The 14,882-nt window shown below is 41.1% G+C and overlaps 1 protein-coding gene across 2 annotated transcripts in view; it reads left to right on the forward strand.

Annotated features, from left to right (window-relative positions):
* The window catches only part of GIPC2 (GIPC PDZ domain containing family member 2), a 106,520-nt gene that overhangs the window by 69,843 nt on the left and 21,795 nt on the right, over nt 1–14,882 (forward strand). For both annotated transcript variants that reach the window (XM_088835424.1, XM_055401326.2), the window contains one exon: nt 5,635–5,716. In XM_088835424.1, coding sequence (XP_088691550.1) covers nt 5,635–5,716 — 82 coding nt within the window. The remainder of the gene's footprint in view (nt 1–5,634; nt 5,717–14,882) is intronic.

The following is a 14,882-nucleotide window of genomic DNA, read 5'->3' on the forward strand; positions in this document are numbered from 1 at the left end:
GCTGCCATATCTCCAGCACCTAGAACAGTGCCTGACAGTTCAGAGGAGCTCAGATCTTTGAATTTAATGAATTAGTGAGTGATTCATTTATGCTTGATGGGAGGAAGTGTTTTGCTGATTGACTGTGTCTATAAGAAGGTCAGTATTTAAGTGAAAAACACCAGGAGAAGAGACGAATGGAGGAAGGAGAGCAGAAGAAGAGGCAGCAGTGGTGAGGATTCAAAGTGGCAAGTGGCCGGCCTGCTCACCACAGGAAGACAGCAGTGATGAAGCCCTCCTGTGGGGGAGGGCAGGACAGGCAGGCCTCTGAGCTCCAGAGTGCCTGCCTGGGGTGGGAGGGACGTGTCTGTGTGTGTATATACTGTCCTAGGACTCCCAGCTGCTTGAAGAACAAAAGAGTGAGACAGATGAATGGTAAGGAGGCTGTTATCTTAGGATCCAGAGCTTGTGGGGGGCGATGTCACGGTCAGTCATGGGTGTGGTTTGTTGGAGCAGATACTTAAGGAAACACGAGGCCAAGGTTGTCTTCTTGAACGCTGGAGTCAGCCAGGATGTTGTCAGTTTTGGGGACTCCAGAGGAAGATTCCGAGTTGGGTGTCTTGTTCGTGGGTGAATGAGTAGATTGAAATGGAGGCTGGTGACAGCAGAGAGGCCAAAGAGGGCCAGAAGCATTTTGAAAGTGAGAGATGATGAGGTTTGTGAAAAAACCCAGGGCAGTAACTTGTGGTCATTTCAGAGTCTTTACTTTTTCGGTGCCCAGCCTGCTGCCAGGCATACTGCTGAAGGCCAGTAAGTGTTCAATGAACAAGTGAACGCACCTAGGTGGAAGAAAGGAATCTGTAAGAGGGTGAAAGGACAGTGGGAAGGAGCTGGGGGTCCCAGCTGTGCTCTGCAGTGGAGCCTGGGAGGGGAAAAGCACAGACCTTCAAACTGCTTGCATAGCAAGTGGAGTTGGCAGGAAAAACTCCACGTCACTTCAGGAGGGGGGCCGTCTTCTAACAGTTCATGTGGGTCACACATATCTGTTTATTTATGAGCAGCAGCTGTGTATCAGGTACTGTAATGAAAAAGAGTAGCTGAAGATCTGCCTGCAGAGGTGGGAAAGATTCATTCCAAGATAAACTCTAATTCTCTCTTCCTATTTACATAGCCTGTTTCTTTAAATAGGGCAATTAAAATAGCTCATAATAAAGGGGGAGAAAAAAACTAGTTTGGCACTAATATTAAATTTGATACAAATGACCTATGATTTAATTTCAAACAGTAAAGATTTGAAACCAAGCAGCCCCTCATCATGTAGCACAAATTCTGAAAACTGAACAACACTCCACTTGGATGAGTTACTTGCTGTGTGTTTGTTGAGACAGGCACAGTCCAGGTGCTGGTAACACAAAAGTGATTAAAGACCTTGTTTTTCCTTTAAAGGGAAGAGGCGTGAAAATAAACTGTTACAAACCAGAATGTTTTGTCATGTCACAAGGAAGGGGCTAGCTGACGAGCTGTAGTTAGGAATCAGTGAAGAGGAAATTGGGAGAGCTGCCTGCATAAGAAATAGTTGAGTTAGTCACAGATGGAGAGAAGAGGGTTCTGGGCATGAAATGATAATGGACATGGGAACCTTGTAAATGTCGATGAGGCTGGAGTGTGGCTGCTGAAAGTATCTGGTGGGAGGTGTTGAGACTGGAGATAGAGGCCTGGGTCAGGGCGTGAAGGGTCTGTAAATAATGCTAAGGGTGGGCGGTGGTGGCTATTTAAAAATTGCAAGGGGAGCAGCAAGTCGGTTTTGTGTTTTAGAAAAATCCCTTGGTTCTAGGGGATGGAATGTTGAACAGGGTAGATTTGCGAGGGTGAAGATTGAGGGTGGGGAGACCCATTAGGAAACCTCTCCAAATAAGAAAAAACGAGGGAGTATTATTCAGTAAAAGGAAGGAAATCCTGCCATTTGTAAGATGTGGATGGACCTGAACAATAGTGTAATATGTCAGAGAAAGACAAATATTGGATGACCTCAGTTTTATTATCTCCCCCTCTCCCATTCCAAACAAAACAAACAACACCTTGTGTAGAAACAGAGCAGACTGGTTGTTGCCAGAGGAAGGGAGCTGGGCAGGTGGGCTGGGTGAAATGGATGAAAGGGGTCAAAAGGTACAAACTTTCAGTTATAAGTAAGTCCTGAGAGTGGACTCACAGTTTGGTGATTATTGTTCATAATACTGTATTATATATTTGAAAGTTGCTAAGAGATTATGCCAAAGCCTTTGACTATTTGGATCACAACAAACTGTGGCTGAAAGAGATGGGAATACCAGACCACCTGATCTGCCTCTTGAGAAACCTGTATGCAGGTCAGGAAGCAACAGTTAGAACTGGACATGGAACAACGGACTGGTTCCAAATAGGAAAAGGAGTACGTCAAGGTTGTATATTGTCACCCTGCTTATTTAACTTCTATGCAGAGTACATCATGAGGAACCCTGGTCTGGAAGAAGCACAAGCTGGAATCAAGATTGCCAGGAGAAATATCAATAACCTCAGATATGCAGATAACACCACTCTTACAGCAGAAAGTGAAGAGGAACTAAAAAGCCTCTTGATGAAAGTGAAAGAGGAGAATGAAAAGGTTGGCTTGAAGCTCAACATTCAGAAAACAAAGATCATGGCGTCTGGTCCCATCACTTCATGGGAAATAAATGGGGAAACAGTGGAAACAGTGTCAGACTTTATTTTTTGGGGCTTCAAAATCACTGTGGATGCTGATTGCAGCCAGGAAATTAAAAGACGCTTACTCCTTGGAAGGAAAGTTATGACCAACCTAGATAGCATATTAAAAAGCAGAGACATTACTTTGCCAACAAAGGTCCGTCTAGTCAAGGCTATGGTTTTTCCAGTAGTCATGTATGGATGTGAGAGTTGAACTGTGAAGAAAGCTGAGTGCCGAAGAATTGATGCTTTTGAACTGTGGTGCTGGAGAAGACTCTTGAGAGTCCCTTGGACTGCAAGGAGATCCAACCAGTCCATTCTAAAGGAGATCAATCCTGGGTGTTCACTGGAAGGACTGATGCTAAAGCTGATGCTCCAACATTTTGGCCACCTCATGCCAAGAGTTGACTCATTGGAAAAGACTCTGATGCTGGGAGGGATTGGGGACAGGAGGAGAAGGGGATGACAGAGAATGAGATGGCTGGATGACATCACCGACTTGATGGACATGAGTTTGAGTGAACTCTGGGAGTTGGTGATGGACAGGGAGGCCTGGCGTGCTGTGATTCATGGGGTTGCAAAGAGTTGGACATGACTGAGCGACTGAACTGAACTGAACTAAAGAGACTAGATCTTAAAAGTTCTCATCACAAGGAAGAGAAAACTATGTATAGTGATGGGTAACTAGACTTACTGTGGTGATTTTTTTTTATAGTATATACACATATAAAATCATTATGTTGTATACCTGAAAATAATACTATATGTCACTTATATCTCAATTAAAAAAAAATTAGGACTGAACACAGGCAGTCGAATGTGGATGGAAGAGGGATGATGAAATTAAGAGCTGTTTAGAATAGTAAGATCTTGGTGGCCATTTTTGTGTGAGAAGTACTGATACTTATTGCAATAACCTGCAATGTATCCGGATAAATGCAAAGATAAATACCTAAGTTACTTTGCATAGCCTGTCACTTTACACAGGCTATTCAAAATACTTTGAAAATAAGTCAAGAGTGATATATCATGTCTCTTGTCTCATTGCTTTAAAGGCTTAGTTAATATAAATAAAACTACATGAAAGTTGTAATAATATCCTCAAGGAAATAAAAATAAATTTTAGTGTGGTAAAATGTATTTTAAAATAAGTTTTGAGAATACAAAACAACCTATATTTATGGCAGTATTTACAGTATTATGAATTTTTTGCAACTTAATCCCATTTAAAACCAAATATTAAAATAAAATAAACATATAACTAGACTTTACCAAATATTAAACCAAGATTTTTAAAGAACAATAAAATATAAGTGATCATGTTTTTTCATAGAAACTTTTACTAAATAGTTAGGAAGAACAAAAATACTTTGGTACCCTTAATACACATATTATTTATGTAACTGATAAAGAATGCATACAGTAGTCTCCTCTTATCTACAGCAGACACGTTCCAAACCCCCAATGGATGCCTGAAACTGTGGATAGTACTGAGTCCTGTGTATACTGTTTTTCCTGTACATATATACCTATGATAAAGTTTAATTTATAAGTTGGGCACAGTAAAAGTTGATGACAACTAATAGTTAAATAGAGCAAGGATAAAATGTACTATAATAAAAGCTGTGTGAACGTGGTCTCTCTCTTCAAAGATCTTATTTTACTGGACTCACTCTTCTTGTGCTGATGTGAGATGATAAAATGCCAGTCTGATGAGACGGAGGGAGGCGAATGATGCAGGCATTGTGACGTAGCGTGAGGCTGCCATTAGCCTTCTTACTCTAGGTCAGAAGGAGGATCATCTAGCTGTGATGATGAGGAAGGTTGGATCTTAGGAGCAGATGACGTTGATGGTTGGGGGTTCTGGGATGGAGCAGATGGTGTGAGGTTTTATCATATTACTCAATGGCGCACAATTCAAAACTTAGGAACTGTTTATTTCTGGAGTTTTCCATTTAATATTTTTGGACCTCAAATGACTGAGGTAACTGAGGAGGAAAGCAAAACCACAGAGAAGGATGGGGGACTACTGTACAAATAATTAGACGTATGTGTTCAGGATGTTTTACTCTTGGGCTGAGCTCTGCCCTTTCCAAGGCACACAGGACCCCTTGAGATCTAGTCGTGTCTGGTGCTCTGTTTCCCATCACATGGGATGTCTCGCAGTCCCTTTAACCGGCTGTACTTTTCTATCAGACTCTGTGCCCCACATAGACTTCATGTCTCTATTGTCTTCTATCTGTCCTGGTTTATCTGACACCAGTTAATTTTGAAAACACATTTCTTAAGTCACCTTTCTGAAGTCTTCCCGGACTCTTAGAGATTTAAATTTACTTCCACTGGGACTTCCCTGGTGGTCCAGTGGTTAAGAATCTTCCTGCTTATGCAGGGGACCTGGGTTCTATCCCAGCTCTGGGGAGATCCCACATGCCATGGAGCAACAAAGCCTGAGTGTTGCAGCTACTGAGCCCATATTCTAAGGTCCGTGAGCTGCAACTACTGAGCCCTTGAACCTCACCTAATGAAGCCTACACACAGCAAAGAAGACCCAGCACAGCCAAAAATAAAGTAATAAAAAAATTTGTTGCCCCTGTGATGCCTCTGTGCCTTTGACATCCTTTAGAAATTGTCCTTATTGTGGTTAAATAGCTATTTATTTTCGCATCTCTCTCCCTTCTAGATTGCTAGCTACTTGGAGACAGCATTCCTAGTTTTTCTTCTTTGAATATATAATACTTAACCACAAACACTAAAAATAAGTATTTACTGTACTGATTTGTATTGAATTACAGGGCACATTCTAGATATATTTCCATTAAAATTAGCTGAAGTACACAACCAGGAACTGGCTCCACTTCAGATTTCCCCCATGTATGCCTCAGCATTCAAGAGATTGCATGTAAAAATGTCTTATTTCTCTTTTCTTTGATAAAGCCTTCTGAAACCAAAGAAAAGGCGATTGGAAAGGTTGATGATCTTCTTGAATTGTACATGGGAATTCGAGATATCGATTTAGGTAAGATTATACTATTTAAAAAAGTCTTATATGTCTTAATTTTATGGAACTTAATGCTTATTTATGTCTTGCATTTATAGTCAGTTATACTTTTCAAGGTAAAAAGGATTTCTGGAGTGATCAAAAGCATAATGAAAATGAAGATGATATATAAAAGTAAAAAGAACACTTGGCCCTTATCCCTTACTAGTTTTGAGGCCTGAAAGCCAAGTCAACTTTTCTAAACCTCAGTGTTTTTTTTTTAACAGGAAAATGTTTAACTATTTTTGAAAAGTTGAAGTATAGCTGATCTTAAAATATTGTGTTTTAGATGTACAGCAGATTGATTCAGTTATATATTGATATATATTTTAGATTCTTTTCCATTATAGGTTATTACAAGATATTGAATATGGTTCACTGTGCTATGCAGTGAATCCCTGTTGTTTATCTGTTTAATGTATAGCAGTGTATATCTGATTGGAGAAGGAATGGCAGCCCACTCCAGTGTTCTTGCCTGGAGAAGCCCAGAGACGGCAGAGCCTGGTGGGCTACCATCTATGGGGTCGCACAGAGTCGGACACGACTGAAGTGACTTAGCAGCAGCAGCAGCAGTGTATATCTGATAATCCCAAACCTTTAATTTGTCCTTCCCTCCCTTTCCCCTTTGCTAACAGTAAGTTTGTTGTCTATGTCTTTGAGTCTGTTTCTGTTTTGTATGTTAGTTCATTTGTATTATTTTTTAGATTCCACTTATAAGTGATATCATATGATATTTGTCCTTGACTTACTTCACTCAGTATGCCAGTCTCTAGGTGTTAGCATATTTTTCTGTACCTGTCTTACTTCCACTCATGTTGCTACAAATGGCAATATACCATTCTTTACTATGACTGAGTAGTATTACATTGTGTGTGTGTTTGTGTATATGTTTATATACATATCACATCTTTTGTATCCATTCATCTGTCACTGTACACTTAGATTGCTTCCATGTCTTGGTTATTGTAAATAGTGCTGATATGAACACTGGGATGCATGTATCTTTTTGAATTAAAGAGTTTTGTTTTCATCTTTTCTAGATATATGCCCAGAATCGGGTTGATTGCTGGGTTATTATTATTTTTTAATTAATTAATTTTAATTGGAAGCTAATTACTTTACAATATTGTAGTGTTTTTTGCCATACATTGGCATGAATCAGCCATGGGTGTACATGTGTTCCGCATCTTGAACCTCCCTCCCCATCTCATCCCTCTGGGTCATCCCAGTGCACCAGCCCTGAGAACCCTGTCTCATGCATCAAACCTGGACTGGCGATCTGTTTCACATATGATAATATACATGTTTCAATGCTTTTCTCTCAAATCATCCCACCCTCGCCTTCTCCCACAGAGTCCAAAAGACTGTTCTTTACATCTGTGTCTCTTTTGCTGTCTCACATATAGGGTTAAGATTACCATCTTTCTAAATTCCATATATATGCGTTAATATACTGTATTGGTGTTTTTCTTTCTGGCTTACTTCACTCTGTATAATAGGCTCCAGTTTCATCCACCTCATTAGAACTGATTCAAATGCATTCTTTTTAATGGCTGAGTAGTACTTCATTGTGTATATGTACCACAGCTTTCTTATCCATTCATCTGCAGATGGACATCTAGGTTGCTTTCATGTCCTGGCTATTATAAACAGTGCTGCAATGAACATTGGGGTACACGTGTCTCTTTCAATTCTGGTTTCCTGGGTGTGTATGCCCAGCAGTGGGATTGCTGGGTCGTATGGCAGTTCTATTTCCAGTTTTTTAAGGAATCTCCACACTGTTCTCCATGGTGGCTCTACTAGTTTGCATTCCCACCAACAGTGTAAGAGGGTTCCCTTTTCTCCACACCCTCTCCAGCATTTATTGTTTGTAGACTTTTTGATAGCAGCCATTCTGACCAGCGTGAGATGGTTCCTCATTGTGGTTTTGATTTGCATTTCTCTGATAATGGGTGATGTTGAGCGTTTTTCATGTTTGTTAGCCATCTGTATGTCTTCTTTAGAGAAATATCTGTTTAGTTCTTTGGCCCATTTTTTGATTGGGTCATTTATTTTTCTGGAATTGAGCTGCAGGAGCTGCAGCCTCAGCATCAGTCCTTCCAATGAATACCCAGGATTGAGCTTTAGAATTAGCTCCAGTAATTTTCTGTGGAGTCTTTAGGGTTTCTTTGTAGAGGATCATGTTATCTGTAAACAGTGAGAGTTTTACTTCTTCTTTTCCAGTCTGGATTCCTTTGATTTCTTTTTCTTCTCTGATTGTGGTAGCTAAAACTTCCAAAACTATCTTGAATAGTAGTGGTAAGAGTGGGGACCCTTGCCTTGTCCCTGACTTTAGGGGAAATGTTTTCAATTTTTCACCATTGAGGATAATGTTTGCTGCAGGTTTATCATATATGGCTTTTATTATGTTGGGGTATGTTCCTTCTATGCCTGCTTTCTGGAGGGTGTCTTTTTTATTATCATAAATGGATGGTGAATTTTGTCAAAGGCTTTCTCTGCATCTATTGAGATAATCATATGGTTTTTATCTTTCCATTTGTTAATGTGGTGTATCACATTGATTGATTTGTGGATATTAAAGAATCCTTGCATCCCTGGGATAAAGCCCACTTGGTCATGATGTATGATCTTTTTAATATGTTGTTGGATTCCATTTGCTAGAATTCTGTTAAGGATTTTTGCATCTATGTTTGTCAGGGATATTGGCTGTAGTTTTCTTTTTTCAATGTGTCTTTGTCTGGTTTTGGTATTAGGGTGATGGTGGCCTCATAGAATGAGTTTGGAAGTTTGCCTTCCTCTGGAATTTTCTGGAAGAGTTTGAGTAGGATAGGTGTTAGCTCTTCTCTAAATTTTTGGTAGAATTCAGCTGTGAAGCCTGGGCTTTTGTTTGCTGGAAGATTTCTGATTACAGTTTCAATTTCCGTGCTTGTGATGGGTCTGTTAAGATTTTCTATTTCTTCCTGGTTCAGTTTTGGAAAGTTATACTTTTCTAAGAATTTGTCCATTTCTTCCAAGTTGTCCATTTTATTGGCATTTAGTTACTGCTTGTAGTCTCTTATCATCCTTTGTATTTCTGTGTTGTCTCTTGATGAAAGTGAAAGAGGAGAGTGAAAAAGTTGGCTTAAAGCTCAACATTCAGAAAACTAAGATCATGGCATTTGGTCCCATCACTTCATGGGAAATAGATGGGGAAACAGTGGCTGACTTTTTTTTTTTCTGGACTCCAAAATCACTGCAGATGGTGATTGCAGCCATAAAATCAAAAGACGATTACTTCTTGGAAGGAAAGTTATGACCAACCTAGATAGCATATTAAAAAGCAGAGACATCACTTTGCCAACAAAGGTCCGTCTAGTCAAGGCTATGGTTTTTCCAGTGGTCATGTATGGATATGAGAGTTGGACTGTAAAGAAAGCTGAGCACAGACGAATTGATGCTTTTGAACTGTGGTGTTGGAGAAGACTGTTGAGAGTCCCTTGGACTGCAAGGAGATCCAACTAGTCCATTCTAAAGGAGCTTCATCCTGGGTGTTCATTGGGAGGACTGATGCTGAAGCTGAAACTCCAATACTTTGGCCACCTGATGCAAAGAGCTGAGTCATTGGAAAAGACTGTGATGCTGGGAAAGATTGAGGGCAGGAGGAGAAGGGGACAACAGAGGATGAGATGGTTGGATGGCATCACCAACTCGATGGACATGGGTTTGGGTGGACTCCGTGAGTTGGTGATGGACAGGGAGGCCTGGTGTGCTATGATTCATGGGGTCGCAAAGAGTTGGACACGACTGAGGGACTGAACTGAACTGATTTGAACTGTTGTGATTTCTCAATTTTCATTTCTAATTTTATTGATTTAATTCTTCTCCCTTTTTTTCTTGATGAGTTTGGCTAATGGTTTTTCTATTTCATTTATCTTCTCAAAGAATCAGCTTTTAGCTTTGTCGAGTTTTGCTATGGTCTCCATTGTTTCTTTTGCATTTATATCTGCCCTAATTTTTATGATTTCTTTCCTTCTAACCCTGAGGTTCTTCATTTCTTCCTTTCTAGTTGATTCCGGTGTAGAGTTAGGTTATTTATTTAATTTTTTTCTTGTTTATTGAGGTAAGCTTATATTGCTATGAACCTTCCCCTTAGCGCTGCTTTTACTGAGTCCCATAGGTTTTGGGTTGTTGTGTTTTCATTTTTATTCTTTTCTATGCATATTTTGATATCTTTTCAATTTCTTCTGTGATTTGTTGGTTATTCAGAAGTGTGTTGTTTAGCCTCCATATGTTGGTTTTTTTAATAGCTTTTTTCCTGTAATTGACATTTAATCTCACTGCATTGTGATCAGAAAAGATGCTTGGAATGATTTCAATTTTTTTGAATTTACCAAGGCTAGATTTATGGCTCAGGATGTGATCTATCCTGGAAAAGGTTCCGTGTGCACTTGAGAAAAAGGTGAAATTCATTGTTTTGGGGTGAAATGTCCTATAGATATTGATTAGGTCTAACTGGTCTATTGTATCATTTAAATTTTGTGTTTTCTTGCTAATTTTCTGTTTAGTTGATCTACCCATAGGTGTGATTGGGGTATTACTGGAGCCTGTTATACAGAGTGAAGTAAGACAGAAAGAAACGCACCAATACAGTATACTAACACATATATATGGAATTTAGAAAGATGGAAATATAACCCTGTATACGAGACAGCAAAAGAGACACAGTTGTATCGAACAGTCTTTGGGACTTTGTGGGAGAGGGTGAGGGTGGGATGATTTGAGAGAATGACATTGAAACATGTATGTTGCCATATGTGAAACGAATCAGCAGTTCAGGGTCAATGCATGTTACAGGATACTTGGGGCTGGTGTGCGGGGATGACCAAGAGGGAGGATAAAGGGAGGAGGGAGGTGAGAGGGGGGTTCAGGAGGGGGAACTCATGTACACCTGGGGCAAATTCATGTCAATGTATGGCAAAACCAACCAATATAATATTGTAAAATAAAAAAATAAAATAAAATAAATAAAGATAAAAAAAAAAAGTCTCCAACTATTATTGTGTTACTGTTAATTTCCCCTTTCATACTTGTTAGCATTTGCCTTACATATTGCGGTGCTTCTTTATTGGGTGCATATATATTTATAATTGTTATCTATTCTTGGATTGGTCCTTTGATCATTATGTAGTGTCCTTCTTTGTCTCTTTTCACGGCCTTTATTTCAAAGTCTATTTTATCTTATATGAGTATTGCTATTCCTGCTTTCTTTTGGTCTCCATTTGCATGAAATATCTTTTTCTAGCCCTTCACTTTCAGCCTGTATGTGTCCCTTGGTTTGAGGTGGGTCTCTTGTAGACAGCATATATAAGCGTCTTATTTTTGTATCCATTCAGCCAGTCTGTCTTTTGGTTGGGGCATTCAACCCATTTACATTTAAGGTAATTGTTGATAAGCATGATCCCATTGCCATTTACTTAGTTATTTTGGGTTTGAGTTTATGCACCTTTTCTGTGTTTCCTGTCTAGAGAAGGTCCTTTAGCATTTGCTGGAGAGCTGGCTTAGTGGTGCTGAATTCTCTCAGCTTTTGCTTGTCTTTAAAGCTTTTGATTTCTCCTTCATATTTGAATGAAATTCCTGCTGGGTACAGTAATCTGTCCTCTTTTTCTGGGACTCCTATGATTCGAATATTGGGTGTTTCACATTGTCCCAGAGGTCTCTGAGGTTGTCCTCATTTCTTTTAATTCTTTTTTCCTCTCTGCTCCATTTATTTCCACCATTCTATCTTCCACCTCACTTATCCTATCTTCTGCCTCAGTTAGTGTACTGTTGGTTCTCTCCAGAGTGTTTTAGATCTCAATTTTTGCATTATTCATTATTGATTGACTCTTTTTTATTTCTTCTATGTCCTTGTTAAACATTTCTTGCATCTTCTCAATCCTTGTCTCCAGACTATTTATTTGTAACTCCATTTTGTTTTCAAATTTTGGATCATTTTTACTATCATTATTCTGAATTCTTTTTCAGGTGGACTCCCTATCTCCTCCTCTTTTGTTTGGTTTGGTGGGCATTTATCATGTTCCTTTACTTGCTGAGTATTTCTCTGACTTTTCATCTTGTTTAGATTGCTGTGTTTGGAGTGGCCTCTCTGTATGCTGGAAGTTTGTGTTTCCTCTTTATTGTGGAGGTTCCTCCTTGTGGGTGGGGTTGGATGAGTGGCTTGTCAAGGTTTCCTAGTTCTGGAAGCTTGCGTCTGTGTTTGGTGGGTGGAGTTGGATCTCTTCTCTCTGGAGTGGAATGAAGTGTCCAGTAGTGAGTGTTGAGGTGTCTATGGGTTTGGTGTGAGCTTGGGCAGCCTATATATTAAATCTCAGGGCTATGTTCCTGCATTGCTGGAGAATTAGCGTGATATGTCTTGCTCTGGAACTTGTTGGCTCTTGGGTGGAGCTTGGTTTCAGTGTAGGTATGGAGGCTTTTTGACTCACTGGAAAAGACTCTGATGCTGGGAAAGGTTGGGGGCAGGAGGAGAAGGGGATGACTGAGAATGAGATGGCTGGATGGCATCACCGACTCTGTGGACATGAGTTTGAGTGAGCTCCGGGAGTTGGTGATGGACAGGGAGGCCTGGCGTGCTGTAATTCATGGGGTCGCGGAGAGTCGGACACGACTGAGCTACTGAACTGAACTGAACTGATGGAGGCTTTTGGATGAGCTCTTGTTGATTAATGTTCCCTGGAGTCAGTTTTCTGCTGTTCTCAAGTTTTGGATTTAAGCCTCCTGCCTCTGGTTTTCAGTCTTATTCTTACAGTAGCCTCAAGACTTCTCCATCCATACAGCACAGATCATAAAACATCTAGGTTAATGGAGAAAAGATTTTCAACAGTGAGGGACACCCAGAGTTACATGGAGAAGAGAAGAGGGAGGAGGGAGATAGAGGTGGCCAGGAGGAGAAGAGGGGAAGGCAAAAGGAGAGAGACAGATCCAGCCAGCAATCAGTTCCCTAAGTGTTCACTCACTGGAAAAAACTCTGATGCTGGGAAGGATTGGGGGCGGGAGGAGAAGGGGATGACAGAGAATGAGATGGCTGGATGGCATCACCGACTCTGTGGACATGAGTTTGAGTGAACTCTGGGAGTTGGTAATGGACAGGGAGGCCTGGCGTGCTGTGATTCATGGGGTCGCAAAGAGTCGGACATAACTGAGCAACTGAACTGAACTGAAGTGTTCTCCACAGCCCGGAACTCACAAAGAGATTCACAGAGTTAAGTAGAGAAGAGAAGGGGGAGGGAGGAGGTAGAGATAACCTAGGGGAGAAAAAGAAGAGTCAAAAGGGGGAGAGGCACTCAAGCCAGTAATCACACTCCTAAGTAAAAATGGGTACTGAAGATTGGATTCGTAAAGGTACAAAATTGATAACAAATACCAAAAAGCAAAGATTAAAAATCTAGAGTAGAGGTTAGACTCTCAAAAATACAATATTAAAAAAAACAAAATCACAAAAATTATAAAAAATATATATGAAATTTGCTTTAAAAATAGGGTCTTCTTTTTTCTGCAAGGTAATAGTAGGTTATAAAAATGAAAATTAAAGGAGTAATAAGGGACTTAAAAGTAAAAAAAAAATTTAAAAATTAAAAAAGTGATAATAGTAAAATATATCTAGGAATTTCTCTGGAGCTGTTGTGGGCAGCATGGAGTCAGTTCAGTTTCAGATAGTTCCTTGTTCCAACTTATACTTCGCAAGGTCTATAGGCCCCTTCCAGTAAAGTCAGTGCTAACTACAGGGTTTTAATCTGTTGCACCTGTCACTTCTAAAGTGGTTCCCTCTGTTTATTTTGGCTTCTTCTGTTTGTAAGTCTCTTCAGTGTCTAATTTCCACCCTGACACAAGGGGGTGAAGGTGGCCACATGTTTAGGCTCACTTGTTCAGTTGTACTGTGGGGAGGGAGAAACACTGCAAACAAATATCACTGGCATGTGTGGGGAGTGCTCGCAGTGTCTGGGCCACAATGGGTTTGCCCCCTCTCATGGCGTGTGTGCTTTCCTGGTCTACACTGCTCAGGCTCCAGGTTGCTCTGCAGGGGAGCTGTCTAAGGCAGGCCTTGGGTTGCGTGCACTTCCCAGGTCTAAGCCACTCAGGTTCAGGTTCAGGTTCCTGGGTACTCCACAAAGGCGTTTTTGTGCCCTTCTCAGGTCTGAGCAGCTCAGACCACCAGGTGCTTGGCAAGTGCACTCTCCCCAGCTGGGTGGTGCTTCTTATCACCTCCCCGGTCCCAGCTGCTAGATTTCCTGGGTGCACAGCAGGAGCACCGTGTGTCTCCTCTGGGGAGCTGATCTCTGGCTGCGACCCTCCTGGCAGATGTCAACCATCCAGGATCCCAGGAAGACTTGGTTTAGCAACTGGGAATCTGCTCGCAGTTTGGTAGAGGATGCCATCTCTGGTGCCAAGATTGCCCCTTTCCGGCTCTGGCTGTTGCCCTCCTGCCTTTCTGCCTCCAGCGGGGGGTGGGCTGATCTGCAGTCAGCTAGCTGTCCTCTGATATTCGCTCAGTCCTTTGTTCTGTGAGCTGCCTGGCAGTGCCTTAGGCTAGAGCTTTTCTTGGGAAGGCTCTCTGTCTCTCTCTGGCTATCCCACAATTTGGGGTGCTATCTCATGTTAGCTTCCTCAGATTGTCCTCAGGGCATTCAGGCCCGGTCCTTATCCTAAGCAATGCAGCCTGCGCCTCCCTGTTCAGCCCCCGCTTGCTGGTGGCGGATGTGAGCATCTGGGCTACTTCTCTGCTGGGAGTTGAGGTTAGGCACGTAAATCTGTGGGTTTTATTTATTTATTTATTTTTTCCTCCTGGTTATGTTGCCCTTTGAGAATCCAAAACTCCCCACAGACCCACCGGTGAGAGGGTTTCCTGGTGTTTGGAAACGTCTCCTCTTTTATGGCTCCCTCCCCAGGACAGGTCTCCGTCCCTAACTCTTTTGTCTCTCTTCTTATCTTTTATATTTTGTCCTATCTCCTTTCGAAGACAATGGGCTGCCCTTCTGGGTGCCTTGTGTCCTCTGCCAGCATTCAGAAATTATTTTGTGGAATTTGCTCAGCATTCAAATGATCTTTCAATGAATTTGTTGTGGAGAAAGTGGTCTCCCCGTCCTATTCCTCCACCATCTTAGGACTGCCC

The sequence above is a fragment of the Moschus berezovskii genome, chromosome 4 (genome assembly GCF_049115385.1).
Source record: "Moschus berezovskii isolate FMDL1 chromosome 4, NW_MosBer_1.0, whole genome shotgun sequence".
Classification (NCBI taxonomy): domain Eukaryota; kingdom Metazoa; phylum Chordata; class Mammalia; order Artiodactyla; family Moschidae; genus Moschus; species Moschus berezovskii.